General features: G+C 43.6%; 2 protein-coding genes across 4 annotated transcripts in view; both read left to right on the top strand.

The window, feature by feature from the left end:
* smg1 (SMG1 nonsense mediated mRNA decay associated PI3K related kinase) overlaps positions 1–17,566 on the top strand; it is a 39,910-nt gene extending 22,344 nt beyond the window's left edge. For all 3 annotated transcript variants that reach the window (XM_080043854.1, XM_080043853.1, XM_080043852.1), the window contains exons 38-63: positions 1–223; positions 462–708; positions 1,222–1,451; positions 1,887–2,132; positions 2,372–2,510; positions 2,770–2,879; positions 3,259–3,477; positions 4,046–4,239; positions 4,682–4,854; positions 5,228–5,507; positions 5,908–6,180; positions 6,694–6,928; positions 7,247–7,458; positions 7,839–7,995; positions 8,529–8,718; positions 9,073–9,353; positions 11,408–11,617; positions 11,822–11,959; positions 12,369–12,521; positions 13,068–13,247; positions 13,582–13,809; positions 14,274–14,485; positions 14,911–15,011; positions 15,134–15,313; positions 15,675–15,781; positions 16,112–17,566. In XM_080043854.1, the coding sequence (XP_079899980.1) occupies positions 1–223; positions 462–708; positions 1,222–1,451; positions 1,887–2,132; positions 2,372–2,510; positions 2,770–2,879; positions 3,259–3,477; positions 4,046–4,239; positions 4,682–4,854; positions 5,228–5,507; positions 5,908–6,180; positions 6,694–6,928; positions 7,247–7,458; positions 7,839–7,995; positions 8,529–8,718; positions 9,073–9,353; positions 11,408–11,617; positions 11,822–11,959; positions 12,369–12,521; positions 13,068–13,247; positions 13,582–13,809; positions 14,274–14,485; positions 14,911–15,011; positions 15,134–15,313; positions 15,675–15,781; positions 16,112–16,189 (4,996 nt within the window). In that variant the 3' untranslated portion in view covers positions 16,190–17,566. The remainder of the gene's footprint in view (positions 224–461; positions 709–1,221; positions 1,452–1,886; positions 2,133–2,371; positions 2,511–2,769; positions 2,880–3,258; positions 3,478–4,045; positions 4,240–4,681; positions 4,855–5,227; positions 5,508–5,907; positions 6,181–6,693; positions 6,929–7,246; positions 7,459–7,838; positions 7,996–8,528; positions 8,719–9,072; positions 9,354–11,407; positions 11,618–11,821; positions 11,960–12,368; positions 12,522–13,067; positions 13,248–13,581; positions 13,810–14,273; positions 14,486–14,910; positions 15,012–15,133; positions 15,314–15,674; positions 15,782–16,111) is intronic.
* Positions 17,567–19,038: 1,472 nt separating this feature from the next.
* The window catches only part of hao1 (hydroxyacid oxidase (glycolate oxidase) 1), a gene marked incomplete at both ends in the record, with an annotated part of 3,951 nt that continues 2,494 nt past the window's right edge, over positions 19,039–20,495 (top strand). The window contains 2 exons of the mRNA XM_080043831.1: positions 19,039–19,175; positions 20,183–20,334. Coding sequence (XP_079899957.1) covers positions 19,039–19,175; positions 20,183–20,334 — 289 coding nt within the window. The remainder of the gene's footprint in view (positions 19,176–20,182; positions 20,335–20,495) is intronic.

Here is a 20,495-nt window from a genome sequence, read left to right as displayed (position 1 = left end):
GGATGAGAAGATCGCCATAATGCGAGAGAAGCACTCTGCTCTGATGCGGCCGGTGGTGTTTGCTCTGGATCACGTGTGCAGCATCACAGCGGCCGTAGCAGAGACGCCTCATGAGACCTGGTTCCAGCAGACCTACGGAGACGCCATCACCTCCGCCTTGGAGCGCCTGAAGAACCCTGCCAACCCCGCTAACCCCACCAGCAGCTGGCTCCCCTTCAAACAGGTGTGTGTGTGTGTGTGTGTGTGTGTGTGTGTGTGTGTGTGTGTGTGTGTGTGTGTGTGTGTGTGTGTGTGTTGGAACCTGTGTGTTGGAACCTGTGTGTGTGGTTGTGTGTGAAAGCCTGTGTGCCTCTGTATGCATATGAATCACCAAATAGTTACGTACATATAAATTTCTATAAATCATGGATGCAATAATAAGGCATTGTGCGATATCAAATCATTTTGTGTGTGTTGTACAGATCATGATCAGCCTGCAGCAGCGTGCTCAGAAGAGAGCCAGCTATCTGCTTCACCTGAATGAGATCAGTCCTCGGCTGGTGTCTATGAACACCACGGAGATGGCTCTGCCCGGCGAGGTGTCTGCCTCTGACGCTGTCACCATCCAGAGTGTAGGCAACACCATCACCATCCTGCCCACCAAGACCAAGCCCAAGAAGCTCTTCTTCCTGGGCTCGGACGGACGCAACTACCCCTACCTCTTTAAAGGTAGGACGCCAGACCAATGAAATAAATCTATTTGTCGCATAAAAAGAGAGAAAAAAAACTTCATATACTGGCGATTCTGAGTGGCCATTTCTGCCTCCAACCCTATATAATAAGAGAAGAATGGGATTCCATTTTTTGTGCCTACGACTTTAATACTTTTTCAAATCATTTCAATAAAAACTAATCAGTGATATTTGTGGACCTCAAATTATAAATTATAAAAAATAAAATATTTTCTTGTTTGATACTGTGCCTCATTTAAAAGTTGATACATGTCAGTAGAAGTATTAATTCGTGTGTGTGTGTGTGTGTGTGTGTGTGTGTGTGTGTGTGTGTGTGTGTGTGTGTGTGTGTGTGTGTGTGTGTGTGTGTGTGTGTGTGTGTGTGTGTGTGTGTGTGTGTGTGTGTGTGTGTGTGTGTGTGTGTGTGTGTGTGTGTGTGTGTGTGTGTGTGTGTGTGTGTGTGTGTGTGTGTGTGTGTGTGTGTGTGTGTGTGTGTGTGTGTCTCTCTCAGGTCTGGAGGATTTGCATCTAGACGAGCGCATCATGCAGTTCCTGTCCATAGTGAACACCATGTTCACCAAAGTCAACCAGCAGGAGCAGCCTCACTTCCACGCGCGTCACTACTCCGTCACTCCCCTGGGGACCCGCTCTGGACTCATCCAGTGGGTGGACGGAGCCACGCCCCTCTTTGGCCTTTACAAGCGCTGGCAGCAGAGGGACGCAGTGCAGCAGGCTCAGAAGGTTAGGCTGCACTCCGCATAGGCTGCACTGTACAGTAGTATCTAGATATAAACTGGATTAGTATCGGCCGATACCGTCTGACACTGTCTTAAGCCACACAGCAATTCTAGTTTAAAAGAGCAAGAAATATATACAAACATGCATAAAGGTTAAATTAACTTCTTTTGAATAGTTTGATTACAGAAGAACATCAGAACTCAACTTTTAATTTGCTTAATTCTTTATAATGTGTGCTACATCAAGTAGCTATGGTTTTACAACATAAATGTCTTTCATAGTTAAACTAATTTCAATTTATAATTTTTTCTTTTTTCTTAAATCAGAGTAGTCAGTCTGATATTCTATACGTAGATTGCGGCCATATCTGACCTGATACCGATATTTGATCGGTCCCGTCTCTAGTGTTTACATGTGTGCCTTTTTTATCCTGTCCAGGCCCAGGACTCGTTCCAGCACCAGCCAGTGCCTGCAGTGCCGCGGCCCAGTGAGCTGTACTACAGCCGCATAGGGCCGGCTCTGAAGGCAGTGGGGCTCAGTCTGGATGTGACACGGAGAGACTGGCCCCTCAGCGTCATCAAGGAGGTTCTGAAGGAGTTAATGGAGACCACGCCCTCCAACCTGCTGGCCAAGGAGCTGTGGTGTTCCTGCACCACACCCAGCGAATGGTGGAGGGTCACACAGGTAAACCAGGGTGCTTCACAGCTTAAGAAAAAACATATTCCTTAGAGGTGGAGTCAGTGATTCTGGACAATGCCAAAATCAGTGAATATTTCCTCAGTGTGTGTGTGTGTGTGGGGGGGGTGGTTTACAGAGCCTAGGCTGTGTATGAACAGTGGATTTTTTTTTTTGTCAAAGTCCAGGGCTTGCATCTTCTATAAATGTGCTGTATTGTTGACATCCCTTCTCTTTTTACGCTGCAGTCCTACGCCAGATCCACCGCTGTCATGTCAATGGTGGGATACATCATTGGCCTTGGTGACCGTCACCTTGACAACGTGCTGATTGACATGACCACTGGAGAGGTGGTGCACATTGACTACAACGTATGCTTTGAAAAAGGTCGGTTCCAACTTGAGGCAGTTTAATCAGAATCACATTAAGTAGTATTTCATGTCAAACATGTACTTAAAAAATAGACAGGCTGTCATAAAACAATGTGCTGTTTTAAATGATTTGTACAGCATGTTATGTCATAAAAAGTGGCCTTGGGCAAGCTGTTATGGGATAAAATAAGACAGTATGATTTGATATATCCATTGAGCTACGCTTTATAGTTACATTTTTGTGTCTCTGTGTGTGTGTGTCCCTCCTTCCATAGGAAAGAGCCTGCGCGTGCCAGAGAAAGTCCCATTCAGGATGACACACAACATTGAGACAGCTTTGGGAGTGACGGGGGTGGAGGGCATCTTCAGGCTGTCCTGTGAACAGGTTACTATCCTATCATCATACACTGTATTGGACCCCATCACATTTATGCTGATTTTTACAACTTAACATGGCGTAGCAGGTGGCTTTAGTGTCTTACATCTGTTTATACCACAGACTGTCTTGACTGTCTTTTTTATGGCTAAGATTCTTGTTTGTGTTATTTATATTACATTATTCTAGTTTGCCCAATTGTTGGATTAAAGAATTTCATTGCCAATGACTCAGCCTGTTTTTATATGACATTCATAACATAAATAAGAAACTTGAACTTGAATAATCTTAGGGTAAATAATGCAGGGCCTAGTCTTGAGCTGTTATAAACCTTTTGTCTGTAGCGTAGTTGCTGCTGCAGTGCTGAACAGCCTCTGTCACATTTCAGGTGGTGCAGATGATGCGTCGGGGCAGAGAGACCCTGCTCACTCTGCTGGAGGCCTTCGTCTATGACCCTCTGGTGGACTGGACGGCCGGGGGAGAGGTGGGCTTTGCTGGAGCAGTGTACGGAGGAGGAGGACAACAGGTGGACAGCAAGCAGAGCAAGAGAGAGATGGAGAGAGACATCACACGCTCTCTCTTCTCCTCCAGGGTGGCTGAGATTAAGGTGAGCACATTAAGGGCCCCCATCTCCACTTTGAAATGTAAATTTTTTAACCTTTTTTATTGATAGTTGAAATGGGGAGATAGAGGAGAGGGATGCCATGCAGTATTAACCAATCTTTTGTAGGATTTTTTTTTCTTTCTTACATTGTTCAAATGATGATTCAGAGATTTCATTTATTTTACTTATTTATTTATTTAATTATTTAATTCAGGGACAGTGCATATTATTAAGCATTTCTGTCAATATGCCAGAATTAGCCAGAAGGCTATTTTTCATCTGCAGTCCCTAGACAGATGGTAAAAGTCACCCTGTCCCACCTGCATTTCATCAGTCTGACTTAAATCCAACTTTAGTAGATTATAAGGAATGCTCACTCTTCAACACTATTGCTTTAAGCAACATACACACTGCTTGGGTCCAGGTTAGAACAAGGTTTTGATTAAACCTTAACTATATGAATTAAATTAAACTTGCAAAATGTATTTAAGTGCTGCACACATATTATTTTGAAGCAAAGCATTGGAGGATCTTGAGTTTGATTGTTGTAAATTTTTGGTGCTGTTTTCAGGTGAACTGGTTTAAGAATCGTGAGGAGATGTTGGCAGTGCTGCCTCAGGTGAACGAGGCGGTGGAGGAGTACCTGGTCCTACAGGAGCTGCTCTGTCAGGGGGAGAAGCTCCAGGCCAAGCTCCAGGAGGAGATGAGCTTCCTGGAAGGAGCCCAAAACCATCCCAACCATCTCATCCTCACCCTGGAACAAAGGTCTGGAAAAAAGACATCTGCTAACTAGAGGGGTTGGAAAAAAGATTGATTAATGTATATAACAAAGAAAATCGATATTATTTTCTAAGATTTTGAATTGATCTTTAATATGGCAAAAAATTGATTTAGAAAAAGTATTTAGTTTTGCTTCCCAGCTTCTGTAGTTGTCTTTGCCCTTGCGTCATTAAATTGTTGTATATGACAACAAACTGCGTAGTTCATTGATGATAAAATAACTTTTTTTAAAGCAGCTTTTCTATCCTGCCTGGATATCGTGATTCTTTTCTGGGACTTGGGCAAAATAAATCCATACTCTTAGATCCAAGATTGATAGTCATCCATTATCGCTTGTTTCTTCTTGTTAGATTTGATGGCTCATATACTTTAAGCAAAAATCTGTAGCATGCTGAAAGCTTATTCACCCAGCCCTCCTCTCTCCCAGGTATAATGAACACAAGCAGCTGCAGTCCCGTCAGCGCACGGTGCAGGAAGCCATTCAGAGCAAGCTGGCTGACCTGGACCAGTGGATCTCCCAGTACCAGGCTGCCTTCTCCAACCTGGAGGCCACACAGCTGGCCAGCCTACTGCAGGACATCAGCAGCTCCATAGATCTGGGTAAGTCCCACTGCAAATGGTCACAGCAACAGCAATGGATCAAGTGATTCTTGTTGCATTTGATGCATATTTTAGATGAGTGTTATGTAACTGATCCCTCCCCATGTTTAGTGCTGCTGGCTCACCACTCTGTGATGATCACCAATTAGACATTCGAAATCTGAATTCTGGTGTGGATGATTTTTGATTCTGAGAAGTGTGTGTCCACTTTGTAGTTTGGGGATGGACACAGTTTCACTTTAAAGGTGAATCTGAAAATTGATTATCAATTGTTTGGGGTCAAAATCATTGAATTGTATTGTTAAAATGGAGCATTTTAGTTTTCTTGAGCTGTGTAACTATATATTGTTGTTGGTTGTCCCAATTCTTCCAGGCCCTCCTAGCTACGTGCCGGCCACAGCCTTCCTGCAGAATGCGGGCCAGGCCCACCTGATCAGCCAGTGCGAGAGCCTGGAGGCGGAGGTGAGCTCCCTGCTGCAGCAGCGCCGTGGGGCCCTGCAGGGCTGTCTGGAGCAGCTGCACAGCTACGCTACAGTAGCCCTGCTCTATCCACGGGCCACACTGCTGCACCACAGGGCCCACCAGTGGAAGGCCTGGCTGGAGGAACTGCTGGGAGACATGACAGGAGAGCACTGCCAGCACATCTACAGACAGTAAGGAACTCATTCACTGTTTCCATACCAACTATTAAGATTCCTTATACCATTTCCATAGCCAGCTGCTGATTGGAAGGTGTGCTTTTTTTTTGATGAATGTACAACTCTTAAAACAGGAGGGTCACATATAAATCCATTAATATTTCAAAATCAATATGTGCTAGATTAAGAAAATATATTCTAATTACCTTGAACACAGTTAATGTAAATGGAACACTGAACTAAATTACAAAAATTACACATTAAAATAAAATAGTCATACCAGTAACTTTATTTTTTATTTTGTTTTAACAAGCAAACAAACCATAAACAACAAACTAATAATAATGTAGGATTAGACACGGGCACCGTACTTCTCATCCTACTAGTAACTAACAGTTGATTTTTTTGTCTCCAGATATGAGGTGCTGTTTGCCCCCCAGACCCCTGCAGCCTCTCACCAGTTCCTGTCCAGTGTGGAGCTGACGCTGCAGCACCAGGTGTCAGAGACCAACGAGCGCGTGCTGCTCCAGACGGAGAGGCTGAAGGCAGAGGGCACCGGCCCAGCAGCCTGTGAGGAGCAGCTGCAGGAGATAGAGCACTGCATCACCGTCTACCTCCGGGACAACGCAGAGCCAGGAGCCCTCAGTCTGGCTGGAATCATCATCTCAGCCCTCTGCACACTCTGCAGGTACAACACATGGTGTTTTATTACATGTGTGACTGTGCGTATGGTGCTTATATCGGACTAGTCTGACAGAAAAGCATGCAGAAGGTAGTCTCAAAACACACAGCGAGACTCGGCAGTAGGGCGAGAAGCAAACTTGGTAAACTAAAGACACACTTAAAATAAGTATCTCTAGACTGAGCGATTGATGTGCGTCCAAACGGCTCGCAGAAAAAATAAATTAATAAAGGCATTAACGGCTTGGTATTTGTCTAGTAGAGGCTTGGTTTTCTCAGTGTTTTGTGCTCATAGAATAGTCTAAATTAAAATTTTCGTTTAAACAATTGTCACTACGTTCATCCCTTATATAAATTAAATAAATGTATTGGTATGATAACCTGAAACTTTCAAATACCACAAGTACTTTAAAAAAAAAAAAAAAACGATATATTGTGCTTTTTGAAAGAGCCATTTACAAATGAATGGGAAAGATCAAAATTGCAGTTGCAGTAGTTGACTGTGTGTTTGTCTCTCCAGGCGTAACCTAGTGATGGAGGGAGCGGCGGGCAGTGCAGGAGATCAGCTGGTGGACCTGACGTCTCGGGATGGAGCCTGGTTCCTGGAGGAGCTGTGTAGTATGATGGGGAACGTCAGCGCCTTGGCAACACTGCTGCAGCGCTGCCCACTGCAAACACAGGACCTGGAACTGCCTGCACCTTCAGCCACCACCGAGGCTGTGTACCTGGCCAACGCTGTCTACACCTGCCTACAGGTAGGGCTGTCCTCAAAACGCCTTCAAATCTAACAACTACAACTAGAAGCAGGCAATTCTCTGACTGAAAAAGTTTCTCATCATTGTTATGCCTCTGTGCTGGTGATAGCCATAAGCATTGTGTTTTTGTTTTGTCATTCTGTCTCGGCCATTCTTGTTAGCGCAATATGTTGTGCGCTACAGTAATGTCAACCACTGACTTGTCTCATTTCTTGTGTTTAATCTTGATCTATTTTCTGCCCCTGTAAAGCACTTTGAATGGCCGTGTGTCTGAATTGTGCTATATATATAACTAAACTTGCCTTGTTTTGCTTCCAGGAGCTGAACACAAACTTCCGTCAGATCATCTTCCCGGAGGCCCTGCGCTGCATGGTGAAGGGAGAGTCCACGCTGGAGGCCATGCTGCTGGAGCTGGAGCAGCTGGTGGAGCAGAGCTCTGATGGCCTGGGCCTGCAGGGCCTGGTGGACAGTCTACAGGCCACCACAGTCCTGGACCTGGACAGACACAACCACTGCCTGCACGTCACCAGGTTAGGGGCTTTCCATTACATTATATTACTCATCGTGAATTTGATGAATCTTAACATTGGCTTAAAGGTGCAGCGTGTAATATCTTAATATTTAGTGGCATCCAGTGGTGAAAGTTCTATAATACAAGGTTTCCTCCATGTAGGGGGAACCCACTCCTATGTAGATATAAAAGACTCAATCAAACTACTTTTTTTTTAAGCGACTATACACTAATTAAAGCATACTTATGAATATTCTATTTCTACCAAGTCCGTTCTGAAAAATGGCAAATAATTCCACACACTGCTCCTTTAACTGGATTTGAAGCATTTGCAGACCATCAATGTAGTAATTTAAAATCAAAGCATATCTGAAAAAACCGATCACTTTCTGTGCACAGGATGCTGCGTGCTCAATACTCTGAGCTGATCCAGCCTCGCAGCATGGACGGGTCAGGCCAGGACACACCCAAGATGTCTGCTGGTCAGATGCTGCTGGTGGCCTTCGATGGCATGTTCACCCAGCTAGAGACCGCCTTCGGGCAGCTCACTGAGAAGGTAGCAGCACACACGTTTACTGACATGTGTTAGAATGATGATAGTAGGCTGTGAATGAGTATACACTGGTGTTTCTGCGTCAAGTAGCTCTGTGGGATTTGTTGTGCCTTTTTTTATTAAATTGATATATACTGGACATTCTTTTATTTTTTTTTACTTTTATTTAATGATTTTTAATATAAGACCAAGATGAAGAATAGGACTTACATATAAATTATGGGTTTATTATCCCATAATACCCTCATGATATCTCCCACAAATTGCCATCTGACAGCTGTTGGTCAATAAAAGCGGAAAGCAAGAAGCCATTGTCTTTTTTTATGCTATAGAGCTTTTCAAATACTTAAATAATCAATTTATATTAAACTGTCTTGTATACTCAGTGGGCTTATAGCTGAGCTGGGTACCGTAGATTGTAGGAGTGGGCAGGTGTGGCTCTATAAAGCGGCTACAGTATTTTAACAGGCCAGTGGTCTCTCACTTGTCTCCTGTCTCTCTCTCACTAATGTGCCTGTGCTCCTCACTGTCCCCAGCTGAGTTCTCTGGAGGTGCCCGTGGCCTGGAGGAAGGTGGATGTGCTGAAGGAGGCGCGGGCCACACAGCTGCACTTCTTTGACAGTGTGACCCAGAGGCAGCTGATGGAGGACGTCTTCTTCCTCAAGAGGCTGCAGACCATCAGGGACTTCTTCAGGCTCTGTGCCTCCTTCGCCCAGACGCTGGCCGGTGAGAGATCTACACTGCTGCATAGAATCAATGAGATCTTTATTTCAAATGATTGTAAAGAATAGCAAATAAGAATATTTATATACATACATTAAAACATTTAAAATTCAGCATAATTCAAACAAGACCCGTTCGAAAAGGGATAGGAAGAAGCCGGGTTTTTTTTCAAGTTTTACCCCTATTCTTTATCATAAACAAGTGCAAACTCAAACTGAACAGGAGTTTTTTCTAGGCAGACAAAATAATTTCAGTCATATTTATTTGGTCTTTAGCCATCAGTTTTTTTTTAAGTTCTTTGGTGCATCTATTCATGCTGCAGTCTGAATAACGTGACAAACCTCCTGTGTTCTCCAGACCCCTGTCCTCCAGCGGAGAACCTCTTACCCACCAACGGGCCTCTGTCTCTGGGGAAGCCTCTGTACCGACGGCCCAGTGTCTCGGGCTCCGGGGTGACGGTGGTCAGTGAGGAGCAGATGACCCGGCCCATCAAAGCCTTCACGGCTGAGTTTGTGGGTCAGATGCTGATGGGTCTGCCCAGTCAGACTCTGGGCCTGGCCCTCTGCAGCAGCCTGTCTGCTCTCGGCCTGGACGTGGTCGCACAGGTAGAGGCCAAGGACTTTGGTGCAGAGAGCAAGGTATTACACACACAACATAGGATTTTCTTTTATATATATATATATATATACAGTCATATGAAAAAGTTTGGGAACCCCTCTCAGCCGGCATTATAATTGACTCTGCTTTCACACAAAAAAGATAAAAGTGGTATGTCTTTAATTTACCAGGAACAGCTAAGTACTGGGATGTTTTCCAAACAAAGATTTTTTGAAAAGCAGTATTTAGTTTTATGAAATTAAATAAAATGTGAAAAACTGGCTGTGCAAAAATATGGGAACCCTTGTGGTCTTGCTGATTTTAATGCATGTAACAGCATGTAAAACTGAGGACTTTAAACACAAAGTTGGTTGGATTATGTTGTTAAGCCTTGAACCTCATATAAAGGTCTGTTTAATCATGATAAAAGGTATTTTAGGTGCCTAAATGCAAGTTCTACTTCTCTTTGACTCTCTGCAGAAGTGAGACAGAATGGGATCATCAAAACAGCTCCCAAAAGATCTTAAAAACAAAGATTATTCATTTTCATGGTTTAGGGGAAGGCTACAAGAAGCTTTCCCAAAGGTTTCAATTGTCAATTTCTACTGTAAGGAACGTTGTCAGGGAATGGAAGGACACAGGCACAGTTGCAGTTAAACCCAGGTCTAGCAGACCAAGAAAAGTACAAGAGCGGCATATGCGGCGGATTGTGAGAATGGTTGCACACAACCCAAAGATCACCTCCAAAGACCTGCAAGAACATCTGGCTGCAGATTGTGTATCTGTACATGGTTCAACAAATCAGTGCAATTTGCACCAAAATATCTGTATGGCCGGGTGATGAGAAGGAAGCCCTTTCTGCGCCCACGCCACAGACACAGTTGCATGGAGTATGCAAAAGCTCATTTAGACAAGCCAGATTCATATTGGAAGAAAATGCTTTGGACTGATGAGACAAAAATTAAGTTATTTGGTCTTTATAAAAAGCAGATGTTTTGGTGCAAATTGCGCTGAATTGTTGAACGATGTACAGATACACAATCTGTAGCCAGATGTTCTTGCAGGTCTTTGGAGGTGATCTGTGGGTTGTGTGCAACCATTCTCACAATCCTCCACCTATGCCGCTCCTGTTTTTTTCTTGGTCTGCCATGCCTGGGTTTAACTGCCACTATGCCTGTGTCCTTCCATTTCCTGACAACGTTCCCTACAGTCGAAATTGACAATTGAAACCTTTGGGAAAGCTTCTTGCAGCCTTCCACTAAACCATGACAATGAACAATCTTTGTTTTTCAGATCTTTTGGGAGCTGTTTTGATGATCCCATTCTGTCTCACTTCAGCAGAGAGTCAAAGAGAAGTGCAACTTGCATTTAGGCACCTAAAATAAATTTTCTCATGATTAAACAGACATTTCTATGAGGTTCAAGGCTTAACAACATAATCCAACCAACTTTGTGTTTAAAGTCATCAGTTTTACATGCTGTTACAGGCATTAAAATCAACAAAACCACAAGGGTTCCTATATTTTTGCACAGCCAGTTTTTCACATTTTATTTTATTTCATACAACCAAATACTGCTTTTCAAAAAATCTTTGTTTGGAAAACATCCCAGTACTTAGCTGTTCCTGGTAAATTGAAGACATACCACTTTTATATTTTTTTTGTGAAATCAGAGTCAATTATAATGCCGGCTGAGAGGGGTTCCCAAACTTTTTCATATGACTGTATATATATATTATTTTTGGGCATTTTATGCTTTTATTAGACACTAAGGAGAGACAGAGATGAAATGGGGCAGAGAGGGGAATGACGTGCAGACCACGGGCCAGAGTCTAGGGATTTTTTGCTATTTTTATATAGTTTTTCTTAAAGCCTCACGCTCACCCACCCAGGAACAACAGCTGGCGTAGTAAAAACACTACCGCTTTTGTCCAAAGGGGCCGCTAGAATCAACACAAACTGAAAGTTCCTCAGAGCACTTTTAAGTACAATACTTCAATTAATGTAGTTAGTTCCCTTAAACCTCTGGTACACTGTCATAAACACCCAGAATATTTGCTGTTATCTTGCCCTAAACTCCCCCTCTGTCTCTCTAGGTGTCTCTGGATGAGCTGTGTAAGAAGGCGGTGGAGCAGAGCCTGTCCTCAGGCCGCAGCTCTCAGCTGCTGCTGAACAGAGCCACGGTGCTGGCCTCCTCCTACGACACGGCCTGGAAGAAACTGGACCTGCTGCGGAGGATGGACGCCAACCTGGAGGCCACTAGAGCCAGCCTGCAGAGGGGACAGCTGCACATAGCCATGTTTCAGGTACAAACATCTGTGTGAGTGTGTGTGGGGGGTGGCTGCTTCTGATAAGCCATGTTCATATAAAGACTGCATTTCATATGCAGCTCATATGGATACAGCTTAACATAATTGTCAGATAAACGAACAAGGTGAAGAACTAGAGAATTGTTTTTGATGAGTGCTGGCTCTTGTATGTACTAAAGTGTGTGTGTTTTGTACGAACAGTGGCAGCACGAGGACGTCCTGGGCCCCAGTAATCAGCCTCTGAGTGTGAACATTCCCCCGCGCTCCGTCATCCTCAGCAACATGAAGAAGAAGCTCTACAAGCTGAGTCAGGACGAGGGAGCCATAGTCGCCATTCAGGTCAGTGCACCACTACATACACAACATCACTGTAGCTTTCCCACGGTTCAGGAAAATTGTCTTTCTTTACAAATGTCTTTGTAGGTGTAGCCAATAAAATTGTTAGTGTGACATTAGGAAACAATAAACGTCTTAACTCTTAAATAGTCTTTCATTTCATTTGGAAAGAACCATGGCAGTAGTCTGATAGAGGAAACCAGGTATTTCCCAACATTTGATAAAATTCACAGGTATGGGAAAAATATAATTAATTCCCTACCCTTCCACAAGCCCACCAAAAATGTTAATGTAGCAGCATGGAATCTTCAAAAAAAAAAAATCATCTTGATGGCCTTAAAGTAGTTGTGATTGACTAGAATAAATCACTGAGACAGAAGTCCTTATCCTGTGTTGTTGTGACTGTCCTCAGGAGAAGCTAGCAGCGCTGGAGGCTAGCATTGAGCAGCGTCTGAAGTGGGCGGGTGGAGCTAACCCGGCCCTGGCCCCCATCCTGCAGGACTTTGAGCTGACCATCAGGGACAGACGGGCCATGGTCACCAGGGAGAACCAGCGCACCAGCCAGGTAACAACACACTACTGCCTTCAGCGTGTGGGAAACTACTGGAGCCTTTTCATTTCCAGCACCAGCAACTAGATACAGGACCAATGTTAAAGGTGCACTATGCAGTTTCAGAGGAGGGGGATTTGTTTATATTCACAGTGCCTGCAGTTAGTTTACGAAACATATTCACTCGACATGTGGTTCTTAGTATTGAATAATTCCATCATCATAAATCAAAACTCAATTATTTTGAGGCACATGCAACCAAACGTAAGACTAGACTATGTTTGTAAACCAAATTGTGAGCCCTGCTGCTGTAAACAACAACAGTGAAACAGTAACTTTTTAGTAAGCTTTCCGACTTCAAACGGTGTTCCAGGGATCACATTTCTTTGTGAGAAAAGTTTGTTTATTCTATTATAAGAATATACCTTAGTAAAATGTTCACTTCTCTGACACACCCAAAGTTACATAGTGCACCTTTAATTAGCAAATGGCTTTTCACATGATGTTAATTTTGAGGCAGCTTAAAAGAAATATCTACCTTTCCATGCTGTCTTTTCCCAGGTGACCTTCCTGTGCTCCACCATCCTGAACTTTGAAGGCCTGCGTACCCGCTCCCCCGAGGCCCTCAACATGGACGCCGCCTTGTTTGAGCTGCTGAAGCGCTGTCAGCAGACCTGCTCCTACGCTGCTCAGTTCAGCAGCACTGTGTCTCCACTGGAACTCCAGCTACTGCACAGACTGGTGAGGCTCTCCTCTGATTATAACATGATGGTAGATTGACAACAGTTTAGTTTGAATTAGATTCATTCATAAAAGTGGTTTGTCAAGATTAGACATCGGATATTGCATTTAATAGATAGTAAAAACAAAGAAAATACATCAAGATTAAACATTAAGACAGCGGTGTTGAATAAATACTGTAAAAATTACGTGACTGACAATATAGTTGTTTTCTATATAGCCTATTTAACTTAATCACTCTTTTATAGTTTCAACCTAATTTAAAAATATTGTGGAATCTGAATTCCCAAAACCCAATTGTAAGCCATTTTTCTTTTTTGCTCTCCCCTTATAGAGTGCACTGCAGGAGCTGTCTATCGGCAGCGCTGATTGGCTGAGCTGTGCCCAGAGTCAGCTGGAGGAGGAGCTGAGTGTTGAGCAGAGGAGTCAGGAGGAGAGGGAGCAGGAGCTGGACGCGTGTGGAGAGAGGCTGCAGCTGCTAGTGGACTCCATCAAGACCATCCTGTCCAGCCACAACCGCCAGCTGGCCGACGTCAAGCACCTGCTCAAAGCCATGGCCAAGGTACATTCAATGCTCACTTAAAGCTATTTCACACAGTAGCAAGATTTTTGTAACCACTACGACCAATCAGAGCAATGAACAAGGCGACGTATTAAGACCAGTTAATTTAGCGAACTGTGGGGTTAATTGGTAAATCAAACTTTTGCCGTTTTCAGTCGGCAAAAAAGAAAATTCTTCTTTCTTGCTAATGAAAGATGTGAGTGCCGTCTTCCAAATCGTTAAGTGTCGAGGCCAAAGCCGTTTCAAACTCAAACAACATATCCGCATCCATCTTTGTAGTTTACTATCATGGCTTCGACGGCGCATGCCCAGCAATGTCGTCATCCGGTTACGTCCGCCCCAGAGCCCCATACGTAGCGCTCTGGCCCGCCCATATCAGCACACTTTACTGCTACTGGTGGCGTTACTGAGAAGGAATTTGTGAATTGTGTTTATTGAACCTTTTTTCTATATGTGTCCCCCAGGATGAGGAGGCAGCGATGGCGGACGGTGAGGACGTGGCGTATGACGGCAGCGTGCGTCACTTCCTGCTGGAGTACAAAGCCTGGCAGGACAACGTGCAGCTGGTGCTCTTCACTGTGGTGCAGGCCAGCGGGCAGCCACGCAGCCAGGAGCAGCTGGAGCTACTGGAGGAGATCCCTGCTACGCTCAAGGAGCTGCACGCACAGAGCCAGAGGTACACACACTCACATACACATGTGTTTGAAAAGCCCTGCTAACGTCCTCCTTCCTACAAAATCTACATAGTACATACTCTCTACTTAACGATCCATTGTGTATGCGTGGTTCGTAGGACCGTTTTCACTGAAGTATACAGAAGCAATAAAGAGTTTTAAAAATAACTTCTGTCACTTCTGTTTGAAAAGACACACTGCTTTGTGGGGCGGTTGAGTAGGGAAAGTAACTATATCGACCCATACACAAAATCTTCCTGGAAGTAAGTACTCATCTGGGCATTTCTCGCCTACACAAACTAAACTGAGTATGAGTAGGACCTAATTAGGGTTTTTCGAACACAGCCATAGACTCTCTCAATGAAATGTGTCTGCATTTAACTTCCCTGTTTAACCCTGTATTAACATTCTGTATGTTTCTCACTAGTGTGTACAACGGCCTGGTGGGCTTTGCCTCTCCGCTGGTGACAGACAGAGACCGCGAATGTTCCAGTCCCGTGTCTGCAGCACAGACCAGCTTTGCCGCAGGTACACACATTACAGGAATGGATCAAATGTATCTCATTTCTCTGTATATGATATAATTGATAGGAATGCAATTGTTACTTCATTTTTCCTTTTCAAATCTTTCATATGTGGTGTGACTTCAGCTGTCAGGTGCAGCGTGGTGAAGACCCAGCCGGACTCCATGTCCCAGAATGCACGCATCAAGGCTCTGCCCCGTAACCTGGGAACGCCCACCGACACCCCGCCCAGCACTCTGATGATCAACAGCAAAGTGCTCAACCCCAGCCCCAAGAGAGCCATACGGGACCCCAAGACAGGACGAGGTACTGAACCCTGTTATTCACTACAATACTTCAATCTATATACCCACGCGGGACTTTAGAATTATATATTTCTAAACCCCATTTTACAGAGTAAAATGGAACTTAAAGATGAAGATGAAGTGATGTATTCTGATGTAAACAATGTGATCTTATAACATATAGTTGCTAGTCCAGAAACTAAAACAAACTGCTTTATGCAGACCTCACACCTATTGACTTCTCATGTGAGTTGACAGTCGTAGACAATTTTCCAATGTCTGATTGAAATCTCGTGATTAGTTTAATGTAATTCCAGTTGAAGTAGAAATAGGTTTTTAGTTTTGCCCTGCTGTGAACCTTGCTGCTGCTCTCTGTGTTCCAGCTGTCCAGGAGAGGAACTCGTATGCGGTCAGCGTGTGGAAGAGAGTGAAAGCCAAACTGGAGGGCAGAGACATCGATCCTAACAGGAGAATGAGTGTCACGGAGCAGGTAACCCTCCACACACGCACACATACTCTCATGGCAACCATACAACCATCCCATAAGTCAGAAATAGAGCAACAGACAAAGTGCCTGTGATGGGTGAAAGTTACAAAATTGTGTATTTTTGTTAAACCCACACACACTATGGGTTGGTAGCGGATCATGAGGAGATATTCACTGATTTTGAAAAAAATAATAATAATAATTTTAGGACAGTTACTACAAAGGTGAAAGAATAAAAATGGATGAAGGCTGCACTTTGGTAAAAGTTAGCAGTTGCGTGGGTTCAAAACATTCCCTTAGCTGATATCGTGCTGTGTTATTTTTCCTTCCCAGGTGGACTTTGTCATCAAGGAGGCCACCAACATGGACAACCTGGCCCAGTTGTACGAGGGCTGGACGGCCTGGGTGTGAATGCATTCTGCTGCGTCATCATTGTCTTTTGATCCAGCAACAAGGCTTGGAGATCCACTAAAGCGTCCGGCGGGTCTGAAAGGTGTGTCGGAACCAGCAGCACCGGGCCACTCTGGGGGAGGGGAAGGAGGAAGGAGGAGGGGTAGCTGAAGAGGCTGATTGAAGTCTGTCCTCCCCAAAACTCCTGGGGCCAAACACCCACACTCTGGGTACAGCCACCTCGTAGCACCGCTGCACACCACACTCCCCCCCAACCTCCCAAAAAACCCCATCGGCGATCGGGCTAACGCAACGCAACAGCCCAGCCCTTCTTTTCATGGGGTTTAGGGTTTGACCGAAGCAAAAGCAAGCGCCCATATATGGGGGAAGGGGGGAGAGGGGCTCCTCACCAGCAATAGCTCACTTAAACAAGTCGTACTCATTAAAGAAAAAAAAACTCACTTCATCCTGTTGAGCCAATCAGCAATCAGAACCCCACTTGAGGGGGGGCGGGATGAAAAAGCAGGAAGTGATGCATTAACCCCCCCCCCCCCCCTCTGAAGCCGACACGCTGCTGCGCTGTGGGTGCTGTGAGCTCAGATGGATAGGGGTGGGGGGGGCATTTCCAATTGCCACACTTGTTTTATTTTTTTCTCTCTTAATCATTTCCTGGTGGTGTGTACGATCCTTAATTGGCCAGCGGGTTTGCTAAACGGTTGGGGCAGGAACGAGGAGGATAAAACAGAAGGTTCAACAGGATTTTCCTTTTAAAGGCTACAATGGAAATCCGCCTGAAAAACTGCAAATGAAAAAGAAAATTTAAAAAAGCGGGGAAAGCGATAATCAAAACTGTACTTTGATTGATAAACTGCGAAAAAGACTTTTGACACGTCTCGGAAAAAGTGTCAAGATTTCCCTCAAATATAAATATATATAGGACTTAAGTGGAGTTGTTTTTTTTTTCTCAGGAAGGTTCTTTGTGCTTCTTTAAATGCGTCCTGTCTTGTGAATTAGTTTTGAATGGCTTATTTAGCTTAGAATGGACATTTAGAAGATGTAGTCGCCTAAAATGAGATAAAAAGCAGTGTCTGGATGTTTTTCTTCGGTGTGCATCTTTAATAGTCTGTGTTGTGCCCTGTAACTCTCTCGAGTCTTTCTTTAGATAGAACTGTATTAGTAGATTTCTCCCTTTTTTTTCTTTTTTTTTTTTTTTTAGTGTTCTTGTCAAAAGCTGTTGCTTGCCTCCATAAACGTATTCACTTCCCCAGCCCTGATGCTTGCATTTTATTGACCTTCTAGTTTTACATTTTTAGGCCGGGGGGGAGATTGTTTGTTTTTTTGGTGATGGTTCAAAATGTTATTTCTTAAAAGCTTTTAAATGGTTTTGTTGGATGCCAAATAAACATGGAACTGAGATGGTCAGTCTTTTTATTTCATTATGAGATTTTTTTTTTTAATTCAGCCTCATAACATAAAGTGGAATTCAAAAAGGTTTCCTTTTGCTACCAGTATGTCGACAAGATGACTCAAATTGGTTGCCTTAGGGACTGGTGGTGTAGTGGTTAGAGGCTCAGGACTGGCGGCAGACCCCGGTTCGAATCCGACCTGTCGTCCTCTGCACGTCATTCCCTTCTTTGCCCCATTTTAGCTCTTTCTCTCCAAATCTGTCTAATAAACTGAAAAATGCCAAAAATATATTTTGAAATATTATATATATTGTGTGTGTATATATATATATATATATATATATATATATATAATTATTTTTTTTTTTGGTTGCGTCAGGATACATGAAATGCATGACAATTTGCATGTCAGGGAGAGGAGAGGTGAATTCTGCAAGCTTTCAAAATAGGGCCGTATGGGTGGGACTGCTCTTCTTTTAAATTAATCAACAACACCGTGTCTCTCTGCTTACTGTTGTTATGAATTGTACTGTTCCTTTCAGTTGTAGCATTTGACTGGTCCCAGAGAGGTGAAAGTCCAATATTTCATAGAGAAAAAGGTTTTACAAGTTGGATTCATTTAGGAAGCCGTTGGTCAAGAGAAGCCGTTTCCAACTATGAGGTCAAGTCCAAAGTGTAGGACTGACAAACACGGCCAGTGAGGGTAAACATAGAATAGAATGTAACTGTGACTAATGTACATGTCTACACAGAGCAGTACAGTTCTATAAAGTGATTCTGTACAAACTAAAGCAGCTGCACAGGGATACAACATGTTGACGTATTTAAAGAAACAGAAACTGAGTAAACAAACACTACAAAGCACTTTCAACTGGACTTCAAAATCAGTGAAAGTGAATATCTCCTCACGACTCGCTCCCTGTACGTTCTGTGTGTGTGCCATGAAAAGAAATCCGGTGTTAATACACAGCCTAGGTTCTGTAAACTGGTATGTAAACAAAGGGGGCCCACTGTTGCCTTGGCTGTGTATTAGCACTGAATAATTTTTTTTTATACAGGCCATGGCGCGCACACACAGTACGGACAGGTAGCAGATCGTGAGGAGATATACTGAGTGTTACAACAAACATTGTCCAGAATCGCTGACTCCACCTTTTAATGTTAATGAATATACCAGCATTGTGACCAATGTCCAAGAGTTGGAAGGGCAGCCAATACTATCTCCTCATAACTGAGTGACACGCTAAACACACATAACATATATGGCTGACCTCATGATGTATGCATTACATGTCTATATCCTGTGTCCACTGAAAATAGCCCAACAAATGCCCTGAAAGTTAGTTTGAAAGAAGTAGTGGAGCCTGCAGCATGGTTAATGATTACAGCAGGTCTGTGCTTATCACAGCTGGCCCTGCACTGAGTGAAGGACTCAGTGTTTTAGTGTCGTGACAGAGAAGAGCCATGGCAGGGCCGCGTGTCTGTGTGTCCGACTTCGAGCTGGAAGCCCGCAGAGTTCTCCCTAAAGCTGTGTATGACTACTATCGCTCTGGAGCTGATGAGCAGAGCACACTGGCTGACAATGTAGACGCCTTTAAAAGGTACAACACACACACACACACACACATGTTGAGAAGCTCTGTTGGTCACATAGTGTTAGATGGAATGTCAACTAAAGCTACACAAACAGTATTGTGCTTTAACTATAATGTATAATGCATCTTTTTGGTGCATAGACATATAGCAGGACTGTGACGTGTGTTCCATCTGCAAAGCCCTAGACTGCCCCAGAAGAGAGCAATAGAAAATGGATAATAGTGCAGTCACATTCAGCAAATGGAGTATCCCCTGTATTTTCAAAGCAATTGCATGCAAGTCTGTTTGTGCGTTCCTTGCATCATTTGACTAATGAAGGCATTTTTCCAAGGAATTTTTATTATATTGTCCACTTCTGGAAACCACCATGCACTTGAGTTCTCAACTGAAGAGATAAGTAATTTAAGAAACCAATTAATAAAAGTATATGAGAGAACTATAAAATACAATATACAAATATAATTATAATACATCAAAATAAAATAAATTGTAATCGAAATGGTTTTATGGTGATAGCGTTAATTTACGAATGTTACCTTGCTCACATGCAGTGTACCTTTTTAAACTTTTAACAAACCATCGTCTTGGCCGCTTCCATCTGTAGCATGTGGAGTCACTTTGGTTCAGCAGACATATCAGTGTGGCCTGGACTGATCAAAGTGATACCAATGTGACAAACATTGTCATGATATGGCTCTCTTAGGACACTCAATGGGGTGTTAATATTGGACAATAGTTAATCAGTGTCTTAATGCTAGCACTGTCATTGGACTCAACACTCTACTGATTACCTCCTTTACTGACCAAGCATCTTTTTTTTTCAACAAGACACTGTTTGGGCCCAAGAGCTTAAACACATAGGCAAGGCAAGTTTATTTATATAGCCCAAGTCAGACACAAGGCCATTCAACGTGCTTTACAGGGGAATAAAATACACCAAGATTAGACATTAGAAATGACGTTTAAGAGATAGTGAAAACAGTAAATGTCCTGCATTGTGTGTGTATTGCAGGTGGTATGTTGTCCCTCGCATCCTGCGGGACGTGTCCACAGTCGATATGTCTGCCTCTGTGCTGGGACAGAGACTCAGCATGCCACTGTGTGTAGCAGCCACCGCCATGCAGAGGATGGCTCACCCTGAGGGAGAGACGGCTACAGCAAGAGGTATACACACACACACACACACACACACATTCACACACACATTCCCCATTATTAGTTTTTATTAACAGGTGTGTGTGTCCTCTGTAATATATAATAGAACTCTGGGATATCACACATACATTAACTATTAACTATAGTATGTAACTTCTTATTAATATTTA

This window comes from Ammodytes marinus (assembly GCF_949987685.1).
Source record: "Ammodytes marinus genome assembly, chromosome: 16".
Lineage (NCBI taxonomy): Eukaryota > Metazoa > Chordata > Actinopteri > Uranoscopiformes > Ammodytidae > Ammodytes > Ammodytes marinus.
The sequence above is the reverse complement of the archived record's forward strand: the minus strand, read 5'-3'. Positions and strand labels throughout refer to the sequence as shown.